The 27,437-nt window shown below is 45.6% G+C and overlaps 2 protein-coding genes and 1 pseudogene across 6 annotated transcripts in view; all 3 read right to left on the bottom strand.

The window, feature by feature from the left end:
• Positions 1-27,437, bottom strand: part of chchd6b (coiled-coil-helix-coiled-coil-helix domain containing 6b) — a 79,650-nt gene that overhangs the window by 8,789 nt on the left and 43,424 nt on the right. The window lies entirely within an intron of this gene.
• Positions 226-25,493, bottom strand: LOC311338776 (uncharacterized protein). 3 transcript variants are annotated; one of them, XM_084464100.1, is made up of 7 exons: positions 24,461-25,493; positions 24,284-24,369; positions 23,155-23,221; positions 2,480-3,513; positions 1,981-2,136; positions 1,782-1,874; positions 226-1,359 (listed from the first exon to the last, which is right to left on the bottom strand). In XM_084464100.1, exons 4-7 carry the CDS (start codon positions 2,999-3,001, stop codon positions 1,057-1,059), a joined length of 1,074 nt encoding a protein of 357 aa, XP_084320226.1. In that variant the 5' UTR covers positions 3,002-3,513; positions 23,155-23,221; positions 24,284-24,369; positions 24,461-25,493; the 3' UTR covers positions 226-1,056. The 3 variants fall into 3 exon arrangements, with proteins under 3 accessions (XP_084320226.1, XP_084320225.1, XP_084320227.1); XM_084464099.1 differs by having other exon boundaries at positions 24,284-25,493; XM_084464101.1 differs by lacking the exon at positions 23,155-23,221 and having other exon boundaries at positions 24,284-25,493.
• Positions 7,139-18,873, bottom strand: LOC311339007 (annotated as a pseudogene). The gene is made up of 3 exons: positions 18,144-18,873; positions 7,891-8,161; positions 7,139-7,614 (listed from the first exon to the last, which is right to left on the bottom strand). The product of its transcript is annotated as an uncharacterized misc_RNA (transcript).

The raw sequence follows: 27,437 nt of genomic DNA, 5'->3' as shown, positions 1-27,437 counted from the left end.
ACTTCATGTAAACCATTTCTGAATGTTGGAACAAACTACCTTTTTTAAGTTGTCCCAAATGAAGATTTAAAATCGTCATAAATTAATGTCTATAAAATTGAATAAAAAAAAATTACAATTACAGAAAACAATCCTTTCTAAACACATTTATTTATCTCCAATGAATTTTTTTTTGCCAAATGGCTAACATTATACTTTGCACACACGCGAATATTTCTGCAAAAACATTGCTGCAAATATAGGTTGTCTTTTATAAAACCAAACTGCTCAAAATGTACACATCTCCATCTCTTATTATTTAACTATTGATAACATTTAACACACATCGGATGCAAACCGCCACTAAACACCTCGGCAGGGTGACTCCTCAAAATCTGTGCAGTTCTAAATTTATAAAATGGGCTGATGGTGTTTAAGATTTCATTTATTCCATCCGGTACCAAACTCTTTAGCCATTAAAAGCAAAAACACCACACATTCCCTGCCATTTCAGAGACTCAAAACACCATCAGCCCATTTTATAAACAAGTTCCCGTGTCAAAAAACCAAAACACTAAACCGTTACATCCCCCAGAAGAGATGATAAGGCATCGGATACTCCACCCCCACGCACACGCAGCCCATGCCCCACCACAGCGTGGCTCGTAGTCCCGGGCGCTGCCTCTAAGGTACTAAGTTCAACACACAGGACCTCTACGGTCAGCTTTAAGTCATCAATTCGGTTGTCCCCGTCCCTGTCTTCCTCATTCACTTCCCTATTTAGAACTGCACAGAATTAGAAAACATATTTATACCTTTTTTTGCACTCCTCTTCATTATTGTAAAGAAAAGTAAAATCGATCTCTCCTTAGACCAGTGCCGTTACCATTTTCTTATTAAAGGTGACACAGATCCAAACTAAATACTCAGTGAAATACTCAATAAATCACACTGCTGAAAAATCATGCTTAAATAACTGAAATTACAAAACTGAATATGCCAATGGATTCTCTCTCCAAACACCAACACGGAACATAAGAGGGTCCAAAGTCTTTGTTGTAGTATTCAACTCAACACCTAAAGCTGGGTGGTCAACCTGTGGACTTTTAGGGACATATTTTTCCCACCAAGATCCATCAGTACCTTTTGCACGAATTCAAGGGTGTATTGCATATTTTTGGGGTATTTAAGGTTGAGTGCATATATGACCCCGAAGAGCATGGCAACAGCTGTTGCAACTGACGGCGCCTCATTCAGGACCTGTGTTCCATCAATTATTATCTTAATGTCTTTCGGTGGATGGAAAGGATCATCTCTCCCAGTAACAAAGATGGCCATGGTTATCTGCTCCAGTTCGTCAGCCTCATTTTCCTCGATATCCTGCACACAAAAAATCAACAAATGAGGAAAACTAGAAGAAAGCACAGTCGAGTACAGATCTTTGCATATGCCTAACAGTCTCGCCACTTTCTTAAACACTGGACAATTTACTGGATAAATGACAGAAACAAGAGTTCTCAGTTTAGACTGATGGTGGTGGTGCTACAATAAAGGTGTAGGAGTCATCAAAACATACACGTTTCACTTGGGTCTTTTTTTTTTTTTTAAGCAATTTGGCCATAACATTTAAATAGACACAAATCAAAGAAATGTTACAAGGAAAAAATTGTTATGTTGCATTTCAACAACAAAAATGGGGCTATGGGAGCACACTTGACGCACGTCTGTATTGAAAGTAATGGATTTGTGCATGCAAAAGAAACTACATCTGAATGGCCCCTTGGTGAGGGAGATGCCCTTACCTGGTATTCTTTGAGAAGGTGCTGAACAGGTTCACCCAGGTAGATCATCAGAGATTTGAGAATGCATTCTCTTCTGATGGTGATGTCCACAGTCTGAGTAAGAAAAGTTACTATTAATTAAAATCACACAGACAGTTCACTATTCAACTATGGATCCCACTGATAACTAATAACTGATAACCAACTCATAAATAGATACCTCATCTAAAACCTGCAAGGTCCTCGTTGTCTGCTCCTTCACACGTCCTCCTTTGCTCCTGATGACCTCCAGCAGTTTGTGGGAATGCTTGTCCAATTGTGCCAAAAATTTTGTCTCCAAGGGAACTGTTGTGACTCGCATGAACTCAGCATTGATCTGGAAAATAAAAACAGAGCAAGCAGAAAGAATTTTGAAAATGTATGAATAAACAATATTTTGAAAAGAGCTAAAGATTTTATGAAACTGCTGGAAGATCAGCTTTAATGAATGTCTAATTAATAATTGTAAAAATAAAAGTTGGATGTCAACAGTTCGGCCTAATTTTTGAGTATTTCCTAGCTGTTAGCTATAAGTCACTTGCTCACATGGATTGAACTGGCCTTACACAAAGTGCCATTCCTGTGAAACTATTAGATATACTGGCCAACAATTAAGTGAATCACAGTGATGTCTGAGTGACTAATGGGTCTGAGTCAGTGCCTTTCTTCTATAAACATACCTCTTCCATCTGGAATAGTGCAGGCCATCTCTCCAAGATGTCTTCAACGCTCGGCTGCTTATGCACTATTTCTTGTCTCCGGTATCCAAACGTCCTTGCCATCTTTTCTTTTATTGTTTGTTGGTTGTTTCTTTTCTGTAGTTCTCCCAAAAGGGAAATCCTCTCTTGTTCCAGACTTTCTGTAGTCTCACCACTTGGCAAAGATGGAAAATGATTGACCTCGGCTCGTCTAGGTCTCTTCAAGTTCTTTGCTGGGTAGGCTTCCTCTTGAGACTTGGATTTCAAAGAATTCACTGTGAGCTCGGGAGCTGCGCCATGTGCCTTAAGTTGAGTCCGGTAGTTGCCCATTTTAATTTTGATCCTTTGTTTCCATCCATAGCTCTCATTGAAAGACCCTGGTTCTCTCAGGAAAGGGTGCTTACTTGTCAGCGCCTCAGCAACATCGCTGAAGGCAGGATCTTTAGGATATGGTGTGTATGCGTAGATACCTTCAGCTAGTCTCTCCAATATGTCTGACAGCATTTTTGAGCTAGGTTTCAGTCTAGTTTGGCTTCTTATATACTCTTCATTTCCACTCTGCAGTTGATGTTCTGTGTCAAAGGAGAAGCGTGGGATTGAGAACACTTTTGGCCACTGCTGTGTTCTTAGTCTGGGGAAGGGCTGCTAAGCAGTATTGTGTCATCTGTACGTGCAGACACTGAGGATTCATCACTATCCAGTCCCAAAGGAGTGCTACTCCATAAAGGATCAACTGGGTACAAGACAACAGTTGTGGAATCAGGGTCTAATTGGACAAATTTGAGAATTGTAAGATCCTTAATTACAGTTGTAGAAGTCAGATTCACAAATATGTTCCCAAACTCAGTGTCCTTGTACTGCAGCCTTATGTATCCTTCTAATCCACATGCATTCTTGACCTCATCGATAAGCTCTTCCAGTGAGTTGAGAATCCCCTGGCGTAGTTCCATTTGAATGTTGCTATCTTCGTTCAATATGACCAGCAAGCGAACGGGTGTGATATCTGCCATTGTGCTCTGTAAGAATGAGAGAGAAATCAGTCAGTTGCTTTTTAGCAATCATTTTAAAAATACATTTTAATGTAAACCTTAATATTTGACTAAAGGTGACATTATGCAAAATGCACTTTCATATTTTTCGTGCTCCATCTCTCAGTAAATGTGCATTCGATTTGGCTCCTGTTGTGTTATAAAGGAATCTGTTGAACATAGACCTCCTCCTCTAGCCCTTCAGCAGGCTGACACTTCCTAATTGTTCTGTAAGCTGGAAGAACCAACACAAGTCTTTATGTCCTCCCATCTTCTGAGAAAGTGAAGACCATCAGGTCTTGGCTAAAACAGCCTGTTTAAGACAGTCTTAACTGAGGGGTAACATAAAGGGCCAGTATAAGATCATAAAGAAGGACTTGTTTAAAAGATACTCTAGTGGAGACCCACAATAAAATGGAGCTGAATTAAGCATAATATGGAACCTTTAACTTTCATATTGTCCTCCTGTGTCAAATTGACCCCATCTGTTTTGACTGTTCCTTCTTTCCTTTCTTCCTTGACCTGAGGAAAAGCGTTAAAATATTTAAATTAGTGCTGTCAGTTAAATGCGTTATTAACTGCGTTAACGCAAACCCATTTTAACGGCGTCAATTTTTTTAAGCGTGAGATTAACATTTTTTCAATGTGTTACATTGTGAGATTATTTGCTCCAATTGTGAATGACTGCTCCAAGTGAGAATTTTAGTGTGAAATTTGACACTACAGTATATGCCAATGTTGTTTTTAATTTAAAAAAAAAAAACCATTTGCACAAAGCAAGTCGATCCACTTTTCAATGTTGATAAGAGCAGTAAAATGAGAAAAAAAGGGACAAAAAGAAATCAAGGGACATTTAGAATAGATAAAATGTGCGACTAATTGCAAGTCAACTATGACATCAATGTGATTAAATATTTTAATTGTTTGACAGCACTAATTTAAACTAACATTTTTCCACTTTAAGACTGACCTTATACATGAATGTATCTTTTGAGAGTTATCAGCTGCATGCCCCCAATTGTGTAGTCAGCCAATGGGTATGGATCTGCCAGTTTGTTTGGGTCAACCAGTTCCACCTCCCTCGAGGGACACGTTTTCAGTTCATAGGCTCTGTAATGTTCCCAGTACCATGCACTCAGCTTTCTGAAGATGAAAAGCAGTTTATCCTTGACAACAATCATCTTTGGATTATTTCCGTAAATTCAGGCAGCCCAGCCAATGAGCCATGTGCAAGGATCATTCCATTCCTGTAGTCAAAACTTCTTCGTCTTCTTAACCCCATAAAAGTTTTTCAAAGAATTTTCTTCAAGGGTTTTCAAATGATTTGTGTGAATCTCCTCAGTTCTCCCAGAGAAATCTCCAGCTCCAACTTCCTTGGCCTGAATTTCTAAGTTATCTGCCGTACAAAACCGACAAACATATCTGCCAGAAAAACTCTCCACAAAACCAGCAACACCATGTCAGCAACAACACACTGCAATGTGCCCTTCAAAGTTTTCCCCAACTTATCCACAAAAATCCCATGTTGTTCCAATGTTATGAGATCAGTAATCAAAGGCGCTAACACTTTTTCATAACCATACACCTTGACATCATTACTATTGATCAATGCAGCCAAATGGATAGAGGACAACGAGGAGTGACAACCAGGTGGCAGATTTCCTAAAATCCAATACAAGGCACAGATTTTGTGTTTTATACGTGAAGTACCAAGGGGATTACATATTTCAAAGTCATCAACATACAAAATCAAAGAAATTGCAGAATCTTTTGAGAGAATAGCATTTCTTTTAAAGAGAAGTCCATCCCAAAAGGATCTGTAAACCCGTTTATCACTCTCCACTGGTTGATGTTTTTCTTTCAAATTTATAGCCTTATTTAGTATAGTTTCACAATTCAGAAGTTGCTGCAAAGATTTTAGTAAAGGTACATACTGAAAAGACTTCCTATTCTTTCGGTCTAACACATATTCAACAGGTTCCACAACATTGAAGTTTTTTTGATAGTATGTCTTCCGTCTCCAAGCAGTGGACAGTGGGCCGTGGTTTCCTATTGCAGCTTGAATTGGATTTGAAGTGCATAGTACAGTGGCTAACTCTTTCACAACAGATTCATCAACTCTGCAATTGTTATCTTGTATGAAGTCGATTATAGTCTTTTGGGTGAAAGGCACAAAGGCAGTACCAATTCAATATTGCAACTCTTCAAGTAGTTCATTCACAGCTGCACTTGGCACCAGAAAACAGTGTTCTAACTTAAGTAAGACTGACGCTAATTTTAGTTCAATAACTTTAGTCAAATGAGTTGATTCTTCATCAGGATGTTCTTCAGATTGTAAATCATCATCTGACAGCTCAGTAGTGCCGCTTTCAAATGATTCTACAACAGCATGACTATCAACAGGTCCATCAACAATTCCCTGCTTAAAATCATGAATTGTATGGGGGGTATATTTTCTCCATTTGTGAGTTCTGAAAGCACCGTAAAGATTTGTTTTGTATGAACAACTAGAAAACATACAATTGACTGAATTTTCAAATGTGTCCCAATGTGTTGAAAATAGTCTGTCTCAGTAGAAAGTTGATTGTTGTCACAGATGTGGCATTTAAATGATGAAAAGCTATTCCTCTGTTGGGATTTTTGAGCAGGATGGGATTTGATTAGATGGGTCAGCAGAGCTTTCCATGTCTTGCATGTGCATGGGCAATTCTCATAAGTACAGGGGTAAGTATGGCCCCGCCCATAATGTCGATGACCAAGTTTGTAGTGTTTCAGAAGTTCAGATCTTCTTGAATATGAATGGTCACAGTCTTTACATTTCCACATGCATGGATAACTGAGAAAATACAAAGGAGGGTGGGGAGAGGAGGGTTTTAGGAAGTTGAATTATCACAAATCCCCTCATGATATGCAAGCCTTTAATTTATGTATAAAAAAAACAAATGGGCTAATTATGTAATGAATAGGCATATAAAACCCTTCAGCCAAGTGGTTACTGCAAATCGATGTTAAACTTGAACTTGCTTTTTCCCCTTAACGTTAAGACCGACTAGGCCTACTGCTTGGCACGCACACGTTTTTGTGCAGGAGAACGATGAGAGCACATCAAACGCTCGTAGCAGCTACAGGACCTTTCTTTCTTTACCGTCTCAGAGTGCATGTCGCTGTTAAACATCTTACAATGAGCTAGTTTACCATGATAAGACCATAACACCATATGAATCTGGAAAAAAGGAATAAAGACAGCGAGGATGCAGGGAGTATTAGAGGAATTGACGTGTTCCCCAATGGACAAATTTAACTCTTAATAACTTTAGGTTATTTACATAACCCGGTTCTCTGAGTAATATGAGTGAGATGTCTCACTATGGGATGCACGCCTGCTGCAGCCCTCAGAAGCATTAATCTCATTACGCCAATCCTGATTGGCTGGTAAACGTGTGCGTCCGCCTCAGGTAGTCCCACCTACCATAAATAGCGCAGGCGGACGGCACCACGTCATTCAAGATAAGCACCTCTTCTCACTCGCCCAAGCAAGAAGGGCTGTCTGGTGAGACATCTCACTCATATTACTCAGAGAACCGGGGTTATGTAAATAACCTAAAGTTCTCTTTCATAATATTTCGTTCGATGTCTCACTATGGGATATGGTAGCTCCCGTATTGCCAGACAAGCTTATCAAGCGTCCACCAACCCGCAGGGATGGTGGACGCTTGTTCCCTGTTCCAATCAGGACAGCAAAACCGCGCGCGCCACGCACGGAGCGGAGACGTCCAACATATAGAAACGGACAAAAGTGAGAGGCGAGGACCAACTCGCTGCAGCACAGATGTCCTGAACAGAAACTCCCCTGAACAAGGCCCAGGATGCGGCCAAGCCCCGAGTTGAGTGCGCTCGCAGGCCCACAGGTAGCTGCAAACCCTGACTCGTATAGGCCAAAGCAATTGCCTCCACCACCTAGTGGGATAGGCGCTGCTTTGTGATAGGTTTCCCCTTATGAGGATTAGCCCAGGAGACGAACAGCTGATCGCTCCTCCTGAAACCCTCTGTCTTATCCATGTAAGTGCGCACCGGACACAACGCATGTGGCCGCTGCTCTCCCGGTGAGGCAGCGAAGGCCACGAGGTCAATAGGAGAACATGAGCCCACCACCTTAGGCACAAAGGCCGGGTTGGGTTTCAAAATTATCCTCACATCCCCCGGGAAGAGCTGAGCGCATGACGGATGCACCGAAAGCGCATGGATGTCACTAACCCGTTTAGCTGAAGCCAGGGCCAGTAACAACACTGTCTTGAGAGACACATGTTTCAAGTCTGCTCCCTCCAGTGGCTCAAAAGGAGGGCCTTTAAGCCCCTCCAGAACCACAGCCAGATCCCATGGTGGTACCAGTGGTCTGGACACGGGGAGAAGCCTGCGCGCTCCCTTCATGAAACGGCAAACCAGCGGGTGCTGGCTCGCAGTTTGCTTCCCAAACCCCACGTGACAGGCGGCGATAGCTGCCAAGTACACTTTAACCGTGGAGAAGGCTTTTCGTTTGTCAATCAGGTCCTGCAAGAATGACAATATCACTCCTACTGGACACTGAAAGGGAATGTGGCCGTTCCTGTGGCACCAACCCTCAAACACTCTCCACTTACTGTGTGTTCACACCGCACTTCGCCTGTTCGCGCGAACAGGCGAATGTTGCCGCGCGACAAATCATAATCTGTCGCTGTGCATTTTTGTGTGCATTCGCGGGGCGAATTTTTCGCGGAGCGTTTTGCCTGCCAACGGTCATTCATGCCAATTCAACCATGGCCGAGATGTGTGTCTGTACCTGTTGTGGAAGAGGGAGAGACGTCGGAATGCCCGTCGTTTATGGGTTAATAATATAATCCGGAGACGCACACCGCTTTGTGCCGTGATATTATATATATCGTATATATTATATGATAAGTACCTCTTCGCCCGACCACCCGTTCACCCAACGAGACCGAAGAACGAGTGCCACAACCGGGGAGATCCCTCTGTCTTGAAGCCATGGCTCCACTCTCCTCTCCATCCGGCTGTGTCAACTGCACCTGTCTGGCTGAAAAGATCCAGGAACTGGAGAAGAGAATCTCCAGGCTCTACCAGATCCAGGAAGACGAGAAGCTGCTGGACACCATCATCTTCGCTCTACCGCACCCCGACCCCACTGGCACACCGGAGCCTGATCCCGCCGCCGCCGCTGCCGCTCCTGCCGCCTCTCCTCCGGACCCCGCTGCTGCTGCGGCGGCGGCAGGAGCTGCCTCTCCTCCGGAGCCCGCTGCTGCTGCGACCACCTCTCCTCCGGAGCCCGCTGCTGGGAAACCTGCTTCACCCCCTGAGTCTGTCTCCATTCACCGTGATCCCACGGCTGCTCCTCCACCCTTCATCCATGACGTCTTCTGGGCAAGGCTTGGAGCTAAACCTAAGCCTCCGGTTAGCTCCACTCCATCTCACCAGGAGCACTGGTCCCAGATCAGTGCCCGCACCGGGAAAACAAAGTTTCCACCACAGGCTCCAGTCTTCCACCTTCACCTGGAGAACAAGTACAGCATCCTCGACCTGCACGATTTCGCCCCCTTGCCCCCGGGATCCCAGCCTGCTCCTCCGCCCCCGTCCTGTCCACCTGCCGCGCCGGAGCGCTCCCTAACCGGGTCCCGCTGGCGGTCAATACCGTGCTTCACACCTGCACCACAGCGGGCCCGTGTCCCTCCTGCCCTGTCCCCACTGTCCTCCCCGGAGAGGCTGAGCTCCCCTCCATCGTCCTGTCCCTCGCCGGTCACGCAGTCTCCACGTCCTCTTTTCCCTCCGACGACTTTAATTGTAGGCGACTCCATCGTAAAAAACATCCGCTTTTTCAACGCAGTCACACGGTGTTTCCCCGGTGCGAAGGTCCTTGACATTTTAACACATCTCCCCACTCTGTTGAAAACTCTGCCAACCTCCATCCAGAGAGTTATAATCCATGTCGGTACAAATGACACATCCCTCCGCCAGACTGAGCTCACGAAGAATCACTTCATCCGACTTTTAAATTTCCTGAAAAACTCTGAACTCTCTGCATTCATCAGCGGCCCCATCCCCACTTCTGGCCGTGGATGTGGGCGTTTCAGCCGAGTCCTCAGTCTGCACACCTGGCTCCAGTCTGCGTGCCAAGCTCACAGCATTGCCTTTGTGGACAATTTTAATCTTTTCTGGAACCGCTCATCCTTTTTTAAGTCGGATGGAATACACCCTACCCACGTAGGTAGCCGCATGCTAGCGGCTAATCTGCAGCACACTGTACATTCCTTCCCACATGACTGACTGTTTACTTCCCCCCCACTCACGCCCCCCTCTCCCTCTATGGGGCACTCACTGTCGACAGCTTCTCCCCAGAGCTCCCCCTGCTGGCCACACCTGTCATCGTCTCCCTCAGCTGCTGGCCTCTCCATCATTACTCTGTCCAATAACCACAGCAACTCCCAACCACTCCCTATTCCTGTCCATATTACAAACAGACACCACTCTGGCAGAAACACCACCCGGACTGTTAATCACTCTGTAGTAGCCAGCCCATCTATGCTGGCTTCCACTCACACCAAATATGATAACTCATCTGTCAGCTTCGGACTTCTCAACATCCGCTCACTTACAAACAAAGGACACCTCATCCACGATCTCCTCACTGACCGCAAGCTCGACTTCCTCTGTTTGACTGAAACCTGGCAACAACCCAATGACTTCTCCTCACTAAACGACTCCACCCCACCGGACTTTACTTACCTCTCCCACCCCCGTAGCCACGGCCGTGGGGGAGGTATTGCAGTCATTCACCATAAGAAATGGAAAGTCCTACCACAGTCACTGCCTGTCTTCTCTTCATTTGAACATCTTGCACTTACACTCCCTGGACCCACTCCCACCATCATTGCCACTTTCTACCGCCCTCCCAAGCCCCACAGTGACTTCTTAAATGATTTTGCCGTCTTACTCACCCTTCTATCCACTCTATCACCAAACATCATTTTACTAGGGGACTTCAATATACACATGGACAACATTAATTCACCCCTCACCAGAGACTTTTCATCATGCCTGGACAGTTTTGGACTCCATCAATTCATCAACTTCCCAACACACACAAAAGGACACACTCTGGACCTAATCTGCTGCTCTGGCCTCACCCCCTCCAACTGCACAGCTGACGATCTCCATGTGAGTGACCATTTCCTCATCTCTTTTAGCACTGCACTCTGCCTCTCAAGAATCAAGTCATCACGCTTCATTTCATTCCGGAACTTAAAGAACATCAACACTGACACTCTCTGCTCCAACATTGACACTATTCTGATCCCGGACTGTTCTACCACCTCTGACGAAATGATAACCCTCTACAACACAAGTCTAAACAACATCCTCAACTCCCTCGCTCCACTCAAAACACGCTCTGTCTCCTTCTCCACAACTGCCCCCTGGTATACCCCTCATCTCCGCTCCATGAAAACTAAAGGCCGCCAACTGGAACGACTCTATAAGAAAACTGGACTCACCATTCACAAAGAAATGTACATAACCCACATACGCCATTACAAGGACTCAATCATCCAAGCCAAAACAAATCACTACTCCGCTCAGATAATCTCCAATGAAGGAAACACCAGATCACTGTTCACACTGCTCAACAGAACTCAGCCACCTGAAAGTTTGCAGACTCCCTGCTTGCAGCTTCTCCGCCCCCCAGCTGACTTTAGGACGGCGCGGGGTTCCTGTGGACAATCATAAACTGATGGAGGATCTACTTTGCTGGTAACAGACACCGATAATCTAAGACTCTTTTTTTCTCTCTCTCTCTCTCTCTCTTTCTTCCCCTCCCTCTCTTTTCCACTCTTTCTCTCACTGTTTATTTTTTTATTTTCTTCGAGCATAGAGGTTAAAACAAATTAGGTTAGAGGGTATCACCACAACACTGCTGGTAGTATTATTTTGGCTGGCTCATTTTGTTGCCTCTCCGGCTATAATAGTTGGGGGTGTGGCAAAGCCACCAGGTTCAGGGGTGGGTGGGGGGGTGGGGTGGGTTTATGTCTTGTATGTTTTGTGTCCCAGACTAAAGAATATTTCAATGTTTATGTTTATCATGCATGTTTTACTGATCGTATGTGTTTGCAATGGGAGGAATGGTGAGGAATAAACCTGTGGGGGCACTAACATTTGTTACATGGAATGTAAATGGCATGGGCAGTCAAGTAAAAAGGGGAAAGGTTTTTGCTCACCTGAAATCTTTGTCAGCTGACATTATATTTTTACAAGAGACTCACATTAAACCTTCTGATCAATGTAGACTTAAATCAAAGTGGTTTTCAGATGTCTATCAATCTACATTTTCATCTAAAGCTAGGGGTGTGGCTATATTGTTTAAGAAGAATGTATTATTTCAGTTGTCTGATCTTACTACCGACCCTGCTGGTAGATACCTGATTGTTTCAGGCAATATTAATAATATCCCTATTACTTGTCTTAATATCTATGGTCCCAACATTGACGACCCTGATTTTTTTCGGAAGGTTTTCAACTTATTACCAGATCTCAACTCTACTAATTTGATTTGTGGGGGGGACTATAACTGTTATCTCGATCCCTATCTTGACCGCATGTCGTCACGCCCTCCTCCTTGTATTAATTCAGTAGGTACCCTGAATAATTTGATCAAAACTTATAATCTGATAGATATATGGAGAATTCAGCACCCAGCAGACAAAGAGTACTCTTTTTTTTCACATGTACACAAAACACATACTCGTATTGATTATTTCATTATTGATTCAAAGCTATTATCAAATGTGGTGCAAACAAAATATCAGGGTATATTAATTTCTGATCATAGTCCTCTCACTATGGCTCTGAGGTGGTCCCTGCCCAAAACTTCTTTTTCATGGCGCTTTAACCCATTATTATTGCAAGACACCAAATTTCATGATTATATAAAAGCTGCCATGGATGAATTTTTGTTGATTAATGACAACGGCTCTGTTAATGATTCCATTTTGTGGGAATCCTGTAAGGCCGTGCTGAGAGGCAAGATCATTTCGTATGAAGCGTCTAAGAAGAAGGAGAGACGTAAACGTTTAGAGGAAATAGAGGTACTACTATCCGAAGCTGAGAAGGCTTACACTTCCTCTTTTTCCACTGATGATTTATACAGCATTATGAAACTTAAGTATGAATATAATGGTATTTTAAGTGATCAGGTAAATAAGCAAATACTTAAGCTTAAACAGAAGCAATTTGAGTTGAATGACAAGCCAGGAAAGTTGCTGGCAAGACAGCTTCGTGGTGTTCAGGCAAATAGATCTATTCTTAAAATCAAGTCTTCTACCGGGGAAACTCTTACCCACCCTCAAGATATAAATGATTACTTTAGGGATTTATACTCGAAGTTATATGAGTCTAAATGTAAGGTATCTGATGAAGAGATGGGGGAATTTCTCAACTCTGTAGACCTACCTAAATTGAGTGAACACGCTAAGAATGAGTTGGACTCTAATTTTACAGTAAATGAAATCTGTGAGGCAATAAAATCATTTCCTAATGGTAAGGCGGCAGGCCCAGATGGGTTTAGTGCAGAGTTTTTCAAGTCCTTCACTGATTTCATTTCTCCACTGTTGTATAGAATGATTCAACATTCTATTGTTAATAATTCATTCCCGCCAACGTTTTATGAGGCCAATGTTTGTCTTTTACTTAAGAAAGGGAGAGAGGACTCGGACCCATTGTCCTACAGACCTCTCAGTTTGTTAAATTCTGATCAGAAAGTGGTTGCTAAGATGTTGGCATCTAGGTTAAGTAAGCATATTTCATCTATAGTCCACCCTGACCAAAATGGTTTTGTGGGTGGAAGATATTCTTTTTTTAACACACGCAGATTATTTAACATTATGTATACTAAACATGAGGTAAATCTCAAACCAGTGATTATTTCCCTTGACGCAGAACGCGCTTTTGATCAGATTGAGTGGAGGTATATGCATGCCACTTTGAGACGGTACGGATTTGGCGAATTTTTCCTATCTCTCATCAATATCCTCTATGCTAGTCCTACCTCTGCTATTCTCACTAATGGCAATAGATCATCATCTTTCAAACTTGGACGTGGGACTAGACAGGGTTGTTGTGTCAGTCCGCTACTGTTTAACCTTGCACTTGAACCCCTGGCTATTAGTATAAGACAGCTTAACACCATTAAAGGCATCACAATTGGTAACACTGAATGTAAAATATCTTTGTACGCGGATGATTGCTTGATTTTTTTGTCCGACCCCTGTTCATCCATTCCTCCACTTCTCTCATTAATTAATTATTTTGGCAGTATGTCCGGATACTCCATCAATTGGAGGAAAAGTTCACTTACGCCTCTCACTTCCAATTTAGATCCTCTTTTTCTTAAATCCCTTCCTTTTGAAATTGCCAAAGACCAATTCTCTTACCTGGGCCTGTCTATTCCTGTAAATTCTAAACATTTGATCAAAAACAATTTTGACGTCCAGGTTGAGAAGCTTAAGAGAAATATTGATTATTGGAGGTCTTTGCCACTTTCTCTCATAGGGCGGGTTAACGCTATTAAAATGGTGACGCTCCCTAGGTTTATGTACTTGTTTCAAAATATTCCCATTTTTCTTTCATCGTCATTCTTTAAAAAAATTGATTCTATAATTTTGCCTTTTATATGGGGATATAAAACTCATCGTATTTCCAAGGCTCATTTACAAAAGCCTAAGAAACAGGGTGGTTTTGCCCTTCCTAATTTTCAACATTATTATTGGGCAACCAACGCCAGAGCTTTAATTTTCTGGCAGGATCAGCTCCCTCAACATAGAGAGCACTGCGATACACCTAAGTGGTTACAGCTTGAATCACATGCTGCAAGAAATAGCTCCCTTTCAGCTCTTTTGTTTTGCACGAAAGATTACCCTTTGTCTTCGGTTGAGGATAGTTTTGTGCTGTATAATTCAATTAAAATTTTAAAACAAATTAGGAAGGTACTCAAACTACCTGATTTTTCTAAATATTCTCCTATTTGTTTTAACCATAGTTTTGTTCCAGCTAAGTCTGATCAAGCCTTTGTATTCTGGAGACAAAGGGGTCTGGTTACCTTCTCAGATTTGTATATGCATAATCATTTAGCCTCATTCAATGAGTTGAAGGAAAGCTTTTCCCTTCCTCAATCCCACTTTTTTCGCTATCTACAAGTAAGGCATTTTGTTAAAGAAAATGTAAACAACTACATAAATCCTATGGAGCACCCATTTTTTGCTATAATGAAACAAAAGCCAGGATCTAAACACCTTGTTTCAAAATTTGTTTCATTGTTTTCCAAAGTTTCAGTTCTGTCAACAAACCATATCAAGTCTGCATGGGAGGCAGATCTTGGTACGGAGCTGTCCGATGAGGTGTGGAGGGAAGGGTTGGAAAAGATTCATTTAGGTTCAACCAATGCTAGGTTGCAGCTGATCCAATATAAAATCATGCACAGATTACACTATTCCAAGGTAAAACTCAGTAAAATGTATCCTGATGTTTCCAATATTTGTGACAGATGCAACCAAGGTCTAGGGACCCTGGGGCACATGTTTTGGCTCTGTCCAAAGATTGTTTCTTTTTGGCAACAGATCTTCTCATGGTATAGTAATGTTTATGATGTGCAGCTGGATCCAGATGTAGTTTTTATATTGTTTGGTTGCTCCGAAGCTTTCTATTCACTCCCTCGCCCTATGCAGGTGACTATCAGATTTGGCACTTTGGTGGCAAAAAGGTTGATACTTAACGACTGGAAGGCCACCGACCCTCCTAGCTTTTCCAGGTGGCTGAGGGAAATGGTCTCAGGGATACACCTAGAAATGTTTCGCCGCAATCCGGGTACTGTTACACCACCCGTGGAGACTGATTGTGTCTGGGGCCCCATTGCGAAACATATTAACACAGTTCTGTAAATGTCTGGGTAGCGTTTGTCGTTGTTGTTTTGTTTTGTTTTTGTTCTTCTTGTGTTTGTTTGTTTGTTTGTTTGTTTCCTGTTTTAGCTGTGTGTTTTTGTTGCTGTTTTTGTTTGTTTTGATGTTGCTGTTTGTATTGTTTAGCTTGTGTACTTGTTTGTTGTGGGGAGTTTGGAGTGATTTCTGAAAATAATAAAAAATATATAATAAAACAGAACTCAGCCACCTGACTCCTTACCTCCCCACCTGTATTCAACTGACACCTGTAACTCCCTAATGCAGTTTTTCAATGACAAAATCTCCATCATTCACCAACACTTAGATTCAGACTCACTTCCCCCTCTCCCACCTGCACTTCCTCTCCTCCCACCAGCACCTCTGCCACACTGTCAGCACTTCTCTAGTTTCCAACCTCCCACTGACCTTCAAATCTATGACCTCATCCGTAAATCCAAACCCTCTACCTGTCAGCTTGACCCCCTTCCCACCACCCTTGTCAAATCTTGTCTCCCCTCTGTGCTTCCCCTCATATCTGCCATCATTCACTCTTCACTCACCACTGGAACTGTTCCCTCACCCCTCAAAACTGCAGCTATCACCCCTATTCTGAAAAAACCTGGCTTAGACCCCAACAACTACAATAATCTCCGCCCCATCTCCAACCTACCTTTCATATCCAAAATCCTTGAAAAAATAGTCGCCACCCAATTACACACCCACTTAACTCAAAACTCCCTCTATGACCCTTTTCAATCTGGTTTCCGCCCCCGCCACAGCACCGAAACTGCACTCATAAAAATCACCAACGATCTTCTCACTGCAGCTGATTCCGGTTCACTTTCCATCCTCATCCTCCTCGACCTAAGTGCAGCTTTTGACACCATTTCCCACCCCATCCTCCTTCATAGACTCTCCTCCATCGGCATCACCCACACCCCCCTTCACTGGTTCCACTCCTATCTCTCAGGCCGCACTCAGTTCATCCAGCTCAAATCCTTTAAGTCTGACCCCTCCCCAGTCACTACAGGTGTGCCCCAGGGCTCTGTCCTGGGGCCCCTTCTCTTCATCACTTATCTCCTCCCCCTTGGCACCATCTTCCGTAAATACAACATCCATTACCACTGCTACGCGGATGACACCCAGCTCTACCTTTCCAGTAAACCAAACTCCGCACTCCCACCCTCTTCCCTCATCACCTGCTTAACCGAAATCAAATCCTGGTTCACTTCCAACTTCCTCAAATTAAACAGTGATAAAACAGAAATCCTTCTAGTTGGCACCAAATCTACACTATCCAAAATTGACCGTTTCCCCCTTCTTATCGACAGTTCCTCAGTTTCCCCCTCCCCTCAGGTTAAGAGTCTGGGTGTCATCCTTGACAGCACTCTATCATTCAAATCTCACATCAATAACACCACTCGGGCTGCCTACTTTCATCTACGTAATATCAATCGACTCCGTCCCTCCCTCACTCCCAACACCGCCTCCATCCTTGTCCACAGCCTCGTCACCTCCCGTCTTGATTATTGCAACTCTCTCCTCTTCGGTCTCCCTCACAAGTCTCTCCATAAGCTTCAACTGGTTCAAAACTCCGCTGCACGTATCATCACCAAAACCCCTTCTTCCCACCATATCACTCCCATCCTACGGCAACTTCACTGGCTCCCGGTCACATTACGAATCCAATTCAAAATCCTTCTGTATACTTTCAAAGCTATCCACAACCTCGCCCCTCCATACTTGTCTGATCTTCTCCACATTGCCACTCCAGCACGCTCCCTCAGATCTTCCTCCTCTCTCCACCTCACTGTCCCCCCTGCTCTCCTCAGCACCATGGGGAGCAGAGCTTTCAGTCGCTCTGCTCCCCGACTCTGGAATTCTTTACCATCTCACATCCGTAACATTGACTCTCTCCCTCTTTTCAAAACAAAAATCAAAACCCACCTGTTTCAAATTGCCTATCCACCCCACCACCCCTCACCCTAACACTTCCCTTTTATTCTGCACATTTTTATTTATTTGTTCTTTTCATTATTCATTTTTACTGATGTGTTTGTTGTTTACTCTGTGCTTTTAATGTTGTTTATTCCGTGCTGTGTGTTTTGTTTTGGTATTGTTTATTGATGATTTATTCTGTGTTTTGATGATTTTAACTGCTGTAAAGTGTCCTTGAGTGGCGTGAAAGGCGCTTCTAAATAAAATTTATTATTATTTATTATTATTATATAGATATTTATATATTATATGTAGATATAGAGCTCCGGGAGTCGCAAACGGCAACAATCACTTTCTCCTCCAAGCTGCGGTTCACTGAACGGTTGAACGGTGATTGGCTGTTTTACGTTACTTCACCCAGGGAGTGAACGCTGATTGGCTGTTTTACGTTACTTCACCCACGTAACCCACAGGGAGTGAACGCTGATTGGCTGTTTCAACGGGAATGCCGCGAAGAAGTTGAAATATTTCAACTTCAGCGAATTTGTCGCGCTGCGAATCCACGTGAACGCGCTTGCCGTTCACGTGGAAAAATGTCGCGCCGTCAATCAAATCTTGTCGTGCGAATCGGCGACAAAAAAATTTGCCCGATTCGCGTCTCCACGTTCACTTTGCATTGAAACGTGTTGCGGGGCGAAGTGCGGTGTGAACACACAGTTACAGTCATACAGAGACCTAGTGGAGGAGGCTCGAGCACTTTGTATAGTGGAAATCACACGTTGTGAGAGTCCCACAGCTGACAGATTGAGCCACTCAGGGGCCAAGCCCACAGCGCCACGCGTTCTGGGTGCGGGTGGAAAACCTTCCCTCCCCCCTGTGATGGCAGGTCCCTGCGCAGCTGGAGCTGCCAGGGCTGAGCGCGCAGCAACCGATATATCTCCACCAGCCAATGCATCGCAGGCCAATGCGGAGCTATCAAAATCAGTGCATGGCCGTGCTCTCTCACTCTGGACAGAGTGGGGGGTATCAAGGCCAGTGGAGGGAACGCGTAAAGAAGCTTGTGCGGCCAGGCGTGCGCTAGTGCGTCTACGCCGAGGGGAGCGTTCGTGCTGCGCAGAGAGTAAAACAGCGCACACTGCGCGTTTTCTCTCGACGCGAACAGATCCACCGTGGCCCGACCGTAACGGGCCCACAACTGTTCCACAATCTCCGGGTGTAGAGCCCACTCCCCGTATAATGGCGCGCCCCTGGACAGCAGGTCTGCGCCCATGTTCAGGGCTCCCGAGACGTGCGTCGCTCTCAGGGAGAGGAGACGACCGCAGCTCCACAGGATCAGTTTGCGTGCCAGCATATGCAACTGACGGGAGCGTAACCCGCCCTGGCGGTTGATGTACGCCACCGTCGTCGTATTGTCCGTCCTCACCAGGACATGATGACCCATGAGAGACGGAAGGAAACGTTTCAACGCATCAGAGGAACACCGCTGAAAGTTCCAGAAAATTTATGTGAGACCACTGGAGATCCACACTCCAGCGGCCCCTCACAGACCGGCCCTCGTGAATTCCGCCCCAACCTGTCAGGCTGGCGTCCGTAGTGACCACCTTCCTGGACAGGACGGCGCCCATGGGCACCCCGTGTGTCAGAAAGGACGGGGCTCGCCAGTGGCGCAGCGCCCTGACGCACCCCGGTGTGACCAGCACTCTCCGTGCGCCATGACGTACGGGATCCAGCCCGCATGAGGCCACCCAAAGCTGGAATTCCCTCATGTGGAGGTGACCGAGATGGACTACAAGGATGGCAGACGCCATCAACCCGAGTAACCGAAGACACAATCTGAATTGAACAGATTTGCCTGGATGAAAAAGCGCGAGACATGCCCTGAAAGTTTTCACTCGTTCCGCCGAGAGGCGCGCTGTGAAAGTCACCGAGTCCAGAGACAATCCCAGAAAGATTATGTCCCATGCCGGGGACAGCATGCTCTTTTCCGCGTTTATTACGAAACCCAGATCGAATAGGTGTCGTATGAGAATACGCGTGTGCGCTTCCTGCTCCGACTGTGCCAACAGCAGCCAGTCGTCCAGATAAGCGGATGCCCTGCCGTCTCAGTGGGGCTATTGCCGCTTCCGTGCACCGCACAAACACTCTCGGACAGACCGAAAGGGAGCACGTGGTACTCGTAACAGATCCCCTGGAAAGCGAATCTCAGATACTTTCTGTGGGGAGGATAGATCGGGATGTGGAAATATGCGTCTTTCAGATCGACAGAAGTGAACCAATCGTTCTGTCGCACAAGGCCCAGCAGGGATGCATGTGTTAGCATCCTGAACTTGTATTTCCTGAGAAATTTGTTCAGAGCACGTAGATCCAGGATAGGGCGAATCCCGCTCCCCCCTTGTTTGGGAACCAGAAAATACCTGGAGTAAAAACCGCTCTGACACTGTGCGGGAGGAACGACACAAATTGCTCCTTTGTTTAACAGTGAGAGGATTTCCTCCTGTAAAACGCGAGCTGACTCTCCCTGAGCCTGGGAGTGTATTATACCGGCGAATCCCAGAGGGACAGCGGCAAACTGCGGCCTGTATCCCCTCGAGATCATCTGTAACACCCAGGGTGAAGCTGCGAGCGCAGCCCATCTCTTGCGTCTGAGGGAGAGAGTGGACATACACTGCAGCCTCTCCACCATGGGAGGCTCCAGCGACGGTACGGTGGCGCCCTCTCTTGGTGGAATAGTGACACTGCGCCTAGGCAGCGCTGCGCGTCTGCCCAGGAGGACAGCGGATCGGCGGGGACCTCACAACCCCCGCCTCGGGAAAGGCTGCGGCCTTCCGCCGAGGCGGGACAGCGGGTGTCGCCACCGCGCTGCTTATTTTGATAGGTTTGGCTTTTTTTATTAGCTGCGCCCTCGTGCGTGCTTGTGGACATGAGAGAGGGGCAACTGCTGAACCCTCTGCTGTCAAATGTCCATCTCTCCCGGCTCGCTCTGGCACGGTCCGTGGCAGCTGGGAGATGGGGGCGTGGGGGGCCCCTGCTCGCACGCTCGAAAGCCGAACAGGTGAAGCCGGAGAATGGGGAACATCCAGCTGAATCACCGGTGGAGAGAGGGGCGGTCAGGCCGCTTTCTTCTTCTTCCTGGGTTGGTAGGCGGCAGCTTGCGCGGGCTGTGCCGGCGGAGCTGCAGCCGAGGCCAGGGGTTTCTTGGACCAGCCGGCCCGACCGGGCTGAGCGGGCGGGGCGGGCTGGGGCCTCGGCGGTTTAGGAATCTTAAACCGCGAGCCTTGGGAAGCAGCCTGTGCGAAGGTTTTGCGCTGCGCAGGTGGAGAGGGAGCTGGGGGCTTCCAGGGAAGGCAGAGCTTGAGAGCTTCGTCGTCCTTCTTTTTGGCTTCACACCGCCGTTGCATTGATGCCAACGCGGAACCAAAAATCCCCTCCGGGATGATGGGCATGTTCAGCACGTCGTACTTCTCTCTGTCTGACAGGTTGGCGAGGTTGAGCCAGCGCGCTCGTTCCTGCAGAACCATAGCTCCCATCGCTCTTCCCGCGGCCTGGACCGCGCAGCGTTGGACACGGAGACACAGGTCGGTAATGACCGGTATCTCCTCCCACGTGACTGGGTCCTGAGTTTGCACAAAATCCTCACATAACTCAGCCTGATAAACCGTGAGCAGGGAGAGGACATTGAGCGCTCTGGCCGAAAGCGCCACCGCCTTATAAGCCTTTTCAGTCAGAGCTGACTGAAAATGGTCAGACTTGGATGACAGGCTAGGGCTCCAGGAGGACACCGCTGACAGCTGAGGGTGAAAGTGCGCTGCAACGAGTGGCTCCATCGGAGGCATGCGGAGCAGACCCAGGCTCTCCATCACCTCACAGTCGAGGGACGAGGCACCGGGAATCGGGCTCCTGCTGCTGTAAGGGCGGTCTCTCGAGCGCGCCACCTCATCTAGCAGCTCTGGGAAGACGGGGAGAATTTGCTTCGTCGCACTCTTAGCCAAGGGCAATTTCTTCCCCTCGTAGCGGGATCTGGTGGTCTCAGCTACGACAGCGGGCCAGGGGATGGCCAACCGGGCAGTGGCGCGTTTGCACACGTCGAACATGTCCGAGCTGGGGAGGGGAGAAGCTGGTGTGCTACTCTCACCTCCGTCCCAAGAGGCGACGGAGGTCGCGGGCTGCGCAGCCCGGGCCGGAGTGATGAATATGTCGTCCTCTTCTTCATCCTCTGATATGAGGAGTTCCGAGGTACCATCTTCATCGTCCCCATAGTCCAGTTCAAGGACGTCTTCCTCCTGCGGGGGAACCGCGGCCAGGTCGAGCGGGGAGCCCCAGCTGGCGCTAGCCTCCGGTGTCGCCACCGCGGCGACCCCTGTCTCCTCTCCAGCCTTGACAGCGGCGCCGTCGGAAGGGAGATAGGGGTCATGTCCAGACAAGCTAGCTTGGCGGGCTAGCCATCTGCGGAGACTCTTGACGGTGTACACCGCACAGCATTGACATGAGCCGGGGACGTCGATAGCTAGCCGGGCGTGTTCCAGCCCCAGGCAGCTCGAGCAGACCTGGTGTGGATCCTTACTCGCTATCTTATTCCCGCAGCGACAGAGTCGGGCTCCAGAGTCTCCGTGCCCTCTGGTGTGAGGGGTTTCAGCCTCCATTCCTTGCGAGCTGGTGTGCAGGCAGGGAGTTGAGGCAGTTAGCTGGTGTGCTAACTGTGAAGAAGTCGAGAAATTAGCTGGTGCGCTAATACTCGGTGCTCGAACTGCTGTGGTAGGGCGTCGAGGACAGTGCTGACCAAGTCGTGGAGGACAAGGAAAGCACTGGGTTCAACTTTGATCTGGTGTGACCGACGAAGCAAAAAATCTCCAAGGCTAGTAGCGCCCGGCGACAGAAGCTAGATAAGATCTGTCTGTGGACAGTTAAGCTAGATAGCCCTGGACGCGAGATATACTCCGAGTGAGAAGAGGTGTTTGAATGACGTGGTGCCGTCCGCCTGCTCTACTTATGGTAGGTGGGACTACCTGAGGCGGACGCACACGTTTACCAGCCAATCAGGATTGGCGTAATGAGATTAATGCTTCTGAGGGCTGCAGCAGGCGTGCATCCCATAGTGAGACATTGAACAAAATATTATGAAAGAGAACTAACTATAACTGTTTAAGCTGAGACTGCTTTGCGCTACCTGTCTGTGTGCGGGCTTTGCCCACCGTCAAGGGAAAGAGACGGTGGTTGCTTGCTTGCTTGGTTGGACAGTTTTGTTAATTTTTGAAATTATTGGAAGCGATTCGACCTGACCTTGCCTGCTGTAACGTATATGTAGGCCTACTGTACTGTATATTGGTGAAACACAACACTGCCAATGGGGCCGTTCCATGCACAACGGGGATTTCTAAAGGTTACTGTACAGTGGCGGAGACTAGTGCCACGAGCTGAATCACTACAGTAGAGCTAAGAAGGTTCTACGAGCGCTTCAGACCAACCTTACCAACGAACGACGTATGAAAGAGATTCGTAGCAAAGAACGTTTCGGGAAACACGCCAGATGTTAAGGTAGAACTTAAAGTAGAGGTAAGATTTTTTTAAATAACCTAATTAACTGAAAATGGATTTTTAGAAATCGTTTTCCCATGTATTGGCTGCACCCATGCATAAGCCGCATAGCTTACGAAATTTTGGAAAATTTGTGTATAAACCTCGGCTTTTAGTAGGGAAATTACGGTATTGTAAAAAGAAAACTTACCACAAGCTGAAGAGGAGCTTCAAAAATGTTCCACAGAAGAAACACAATGGACTTGGTGGCTGATTACCTGAAGTTAAAAGAGATGACATTAGTAACTAACACATTTAATGGCTTAATAAATACTCTCCTGTAGCTCTCCTCTCCACACGACAGAGGGAGTCCTCCCCTGTATTACTGAGTAAAACTGCATCCACACCATTTAAGCTAAAGCCTTCATCATCAGTAGCATGTACCGCGGGCAACATCAAGGGTTAAACACTGCCACATTTTATATACTTCCAGTTGAGTGAGTTGTCAAACAGCTTCAGTCAGTGTGTTTAAGAAGAGTATCACCGTCAACATGCATTCAGTACACACTACGCTTTGATTTTACCCAAGGCTAAATTAAAAGTACCTGTTTTTCTAAATGTTGGTCATCAACGAGGTTGTAAAGTAGTAACTTCGGGCACATCGTTTATTTCTTCCGACGTGTTTACAATCTTTATTCATTCTGATATTCTCTGATATGATGAATCTTAAAGACTGCGTCTGGTTCTCCGACTCTCTGGTAATTCCACATCAAGTAAAGACTCGTAGTGGGAGTTATCTCGGCCATGGTTAAGAAGGAATTGGGGTAAAGGAACTTTGGCTTTGACTCTCTGAAGTCAAGATTGAACATGGAGGATAAAGGGATTGTTGCCGTACGCAGACTCCCACCGGAGGAGCTCCGCCACCGCCCGAGGAGCGGCTCCCCCGCCGCCCGAGGAGCGGCTCCCCCGCCGCCCGAGGAGCGGCCCCCTGCGCCACTCCTCGGGCGCCGGGGGTACGACATGCATTGGACAGTCGCAAGCGTCCAATTGAGGAGCATAGTCGAACTATGGCTGTAGTCAGATTAAGCAGTGCATTTAAACGTACTCCGTGAGCTCTACAAAAGTCTGCGAATTGCACTGTTCGTCACTTAATGCTATGTTACTTGTGTTAGCCATAAGGTTAGCTCTTGCTAGCTTAGCTTAATTTAGAAACACATGGCAGTAAGTTTCAGTGCTCATACACACGCACATACAAGCTTCGAACGAGGCACAGACTGTTACCACTGTTATTTAACAACGTTTTACGGCATCTTTCTGTTTTATCCGAGAGAAATGTTTACCTTTAAGCAGCAGCTTCTTCTGTCACGAGTCTGCCTCTTCTGCTCTGTCCGGACAATGCGTCGGCCCCAAGGGGGGAATATTATGTCTAGTCAAGGACACAAACATGTATAAAAACAGAAATGACTTAGACTAACCTTAACGTTACCAGAATGCAACGTTTAGATTTTTTTCCTTACCAGTATCAATGTCGCTCCTTCCGTCCAAGTCCAAAATGGATGAATTTCCCTCCAGAATGGTTCGTTTCAGGCGGAATTTCCCTCCAGAAGTTTTTTAAGAATGCGCATGCGCAAATCATACTTAATCTAATAAGAATCCTTTGATCCAAATGAAACATTTCAGTTTGGTGCACAGCTCAAAATTTACATTATAGTAAGGTGAAAAATTGATTCAACCATAAACATAAATTAGAAAATTGACTTTAAATTAGCAAACATATTTTTCAACTATTGGAATAAAAAAAAAACACATTAAACGAATGACAGCTTTGTTGTACTTTTTTCAGTGTGTTCAAATTGTGAACAAAGTTGTTATTGCTTTCTTGTCTTACTGTTTTTACCCGACTGGCATCATGCTACTCTTTCTGCTGCTCTAAACACGACCCTGGTACACTCCATCCATCTGATCTTGAAGCAACAAACTTCAGCAGCAAAACACTTTGATAATATAGTTCCCAGAAAGCCAATTTGTTTTTCCTTTCTGAAACTATGGTTCTATTAGAGACAACACAAAAGTGCTGCCTGACTTAATATGATTTAATAAAGTTCCAATGAAAGAAAATAACCTTGCAATACAAGGTATATTGTATTGTTTGTATCTCGGCCCCAGCCTACCAAAAAGCAGAGGAAAATGGTTTTATAGACTAGAGGACAAAAGATGACGATGGACAAAAAGTGGAGGAGACCAGGTCCGTTCAGGCAGGATAGTCTAGTTGCTAAAGCCTTGCTGAAAGGTTTCAGGTTCAATCTCCAATATCTGCACCCTACCAGTAGACCTCATGGAGCAACCTGCTCCTTAATGCCCTTGCTGTAAATTGCTTTGGATGAAAGTGTGACCTACATCACTAAAAAGCCAACATTGAAAGCGATATCAATGTCGGAGCATGTATCAACAACTTAGTTAGCCAAGTATCTGAGGAGGGAGGTAATGTAAATTGGAGGTAAAGTAAAAAGTTTACCCTTGATTTTTACCTTAAACCTCAAATATCCCACCTCAAAATACCAATATGGCTTTAGGTTTCAGCTTTGGATAAAGCACTCCTCAGAAGTCTTACTGTGTGTTCACACCGCACTTCGCCCCGCGACACGTTTCAATGTTAAGTGAACGTAGAGACGCGTATCGGGCGAAACTTTTTGTCGCCGGGACCCGCGACAAGATTTGATTGACGGGGCGACAGTTTTCCCCAAGACGGGCGGGTGCGTACACGTGGATTTTGTCGCGCGAATGAGCGACAGATTTCGCAGAAGTTGAAATATTTCAACTTTTTCGCGGCATTCGCGTTGAAACAGCCAATCAGCGTTCACTCCCTGTGGGTAACGTGGGTGAAGTAACGTAAAACAGCCAATCAGCGTTCACTCCCTGGGTGACGTCACGTAACAGCCAATCAGTTCACTCCCTGGGTGAAGTAACGTAAAACAGCCAATCACCGTTCAACCGTTCAGTGAACCGCAGCTTGGAGGAGAAAGTGATTGTTGCCGTTTGCGACTCCCGGAGCTCTATATCTATATATAATATATAAATATCTATATCATATAATATATACAATATATATAATATCATGGCACAAAGCGGTGCGCGCCTCCGGATTATATTATTAACCCATAAACGACGGGCATTCCAACGTCTCTCCCTCTTCCACAACAGGTACAGACACACATCTCGGCCATGGTTGATGAGAATGAATTGGCATGAATGACCGTTGGCAGGCAAAACGCTCCGCGACAAAATTCGCCCCGCGACACGTTAAGTGCACACAAATAAGCACACATTAAGCACAGTGACAGATTTCGCTGAGTCGCGCTACAACATTCGCTGAGTCGCGCGAATCGGCGAAATTTGTTAAAGGTCAACTCCAAATCCAACCAGCTTCAGTTGAGGAGGAAGGGTCTGTCAGTGTTGAATTGAACAGCAAGATTTAATCTTGGTCAGATTACATCAATAAAGAAAGGTTAGATGGAAAAGATGTCGATAAAAGTGTTTTGGGTTTCCTTTAAAAAAAAAAAATATATATATATTGCTTTGCTATCTTCATATGAGACTTATTTTATCAGTTTAACTTTTTCCTTGAGCCAAAATGTCTGCATGTACTCAAACCATAAAAAAAACTGTTCACATTTTGGTCTGAGTGTAAACTCTACAAAGCTCAATCATCGGGATCCCTGAAATCCTCACGTCTCAACAATTTGGAAAGTAAAAAAAGCCTCATTGCTGTGGGAAAAAATACTTGCACTATAATGTCAGGAAAGAAGAGGGTGGTAGGTCCAAGTGATTTGTGGCAGGCACACAAATACACAGTTTTAACCAGTTTCTTCTGCCTCAGCCCTGGCACTGGAAGAGGTTTGTGTGGGGTGGTGATATGTTGCAAAACACTGCATGCTTCTTATTCAGAAATTGGCTCTGTTACTCGCTCAATGTCTGCCTTACAATGGCTCCTTTCTGCTCCGTTTTGTTTCTGCCTTTGAATCTCATTTTGTTCCACTCCCTCAAGGATATGCCTGATTGAATCGGAATTAAACAAGTGTTGTGTATGGAGAAAAAAGAGAAAACATCATCGCGTTACTCTCCATTCGTTCATAAACAAACTCGCACATATACAACTCATTGCAGTTGTAGAATATAGCATTAACAAAAGAATTAGCTGGGAAACAGATCTTCGGAACTCACTTTTATAGTACAACTTTATGCTGTCATTGGCCGTTTAAACTGCTAAATTCATTTAAGTGTTACTTAGTGCCTTTATCTTTTCGTGGAGCAGCACCACCACATTTTGTCACAATAATAAATGCATAAAATTGCACCGCTCATTATATTCTTTGATGAAGAAATGGGGTAAAATAAGCACTTTGTAGATAACCGCAAGGTCTTGCAACTTTCTGTGAAACTAATAGCGTAAAATCACAAAGCTCTATTACAGAGTGGCTGATGAAAAATTAGTCC

The sequence above is a fragment of the Micromesistius poutassou genome, assembly GCF_964030765.1.
Source record: "Micromesistius poutassou genome assembly, chromosome: 2".
Taxonomy (NCBI): domain Eukaryota; kingdom Metazoa; phylum Chordata; class Actinopteri; order Gadiformes; family Gadidae; genus Micromesistius; species Micromesistius poutassou.
This window is presented reverse-complemented; position numbering and strand designations above follow the sequence as displayed.

Bases quoted from the DNA above. Each gene is read 5' to 3' on its own strand.
- LOC311338776 (XM_084464099.1), bottom strand. From the start codon at position 3,001: ATGCTGTCAGACATATTGGAGAGACTAGCTGAAGGTATCTACGCATAC. The intron at 1,875-1,980 runs GTATCTATTTAT...TTTCTTACTCAG, and splicing joins CCTTGCAGGTTTTAGATGAG to ACTGTGGACATCACCATCAG. The intron at 1,360-1,781 runs GTAAGGGCATCT...TTTTGTGTGCAG, and splicing joins ACCTTCTCAAAGAATACCAG to GATATCGAGGAAAATGAGGC.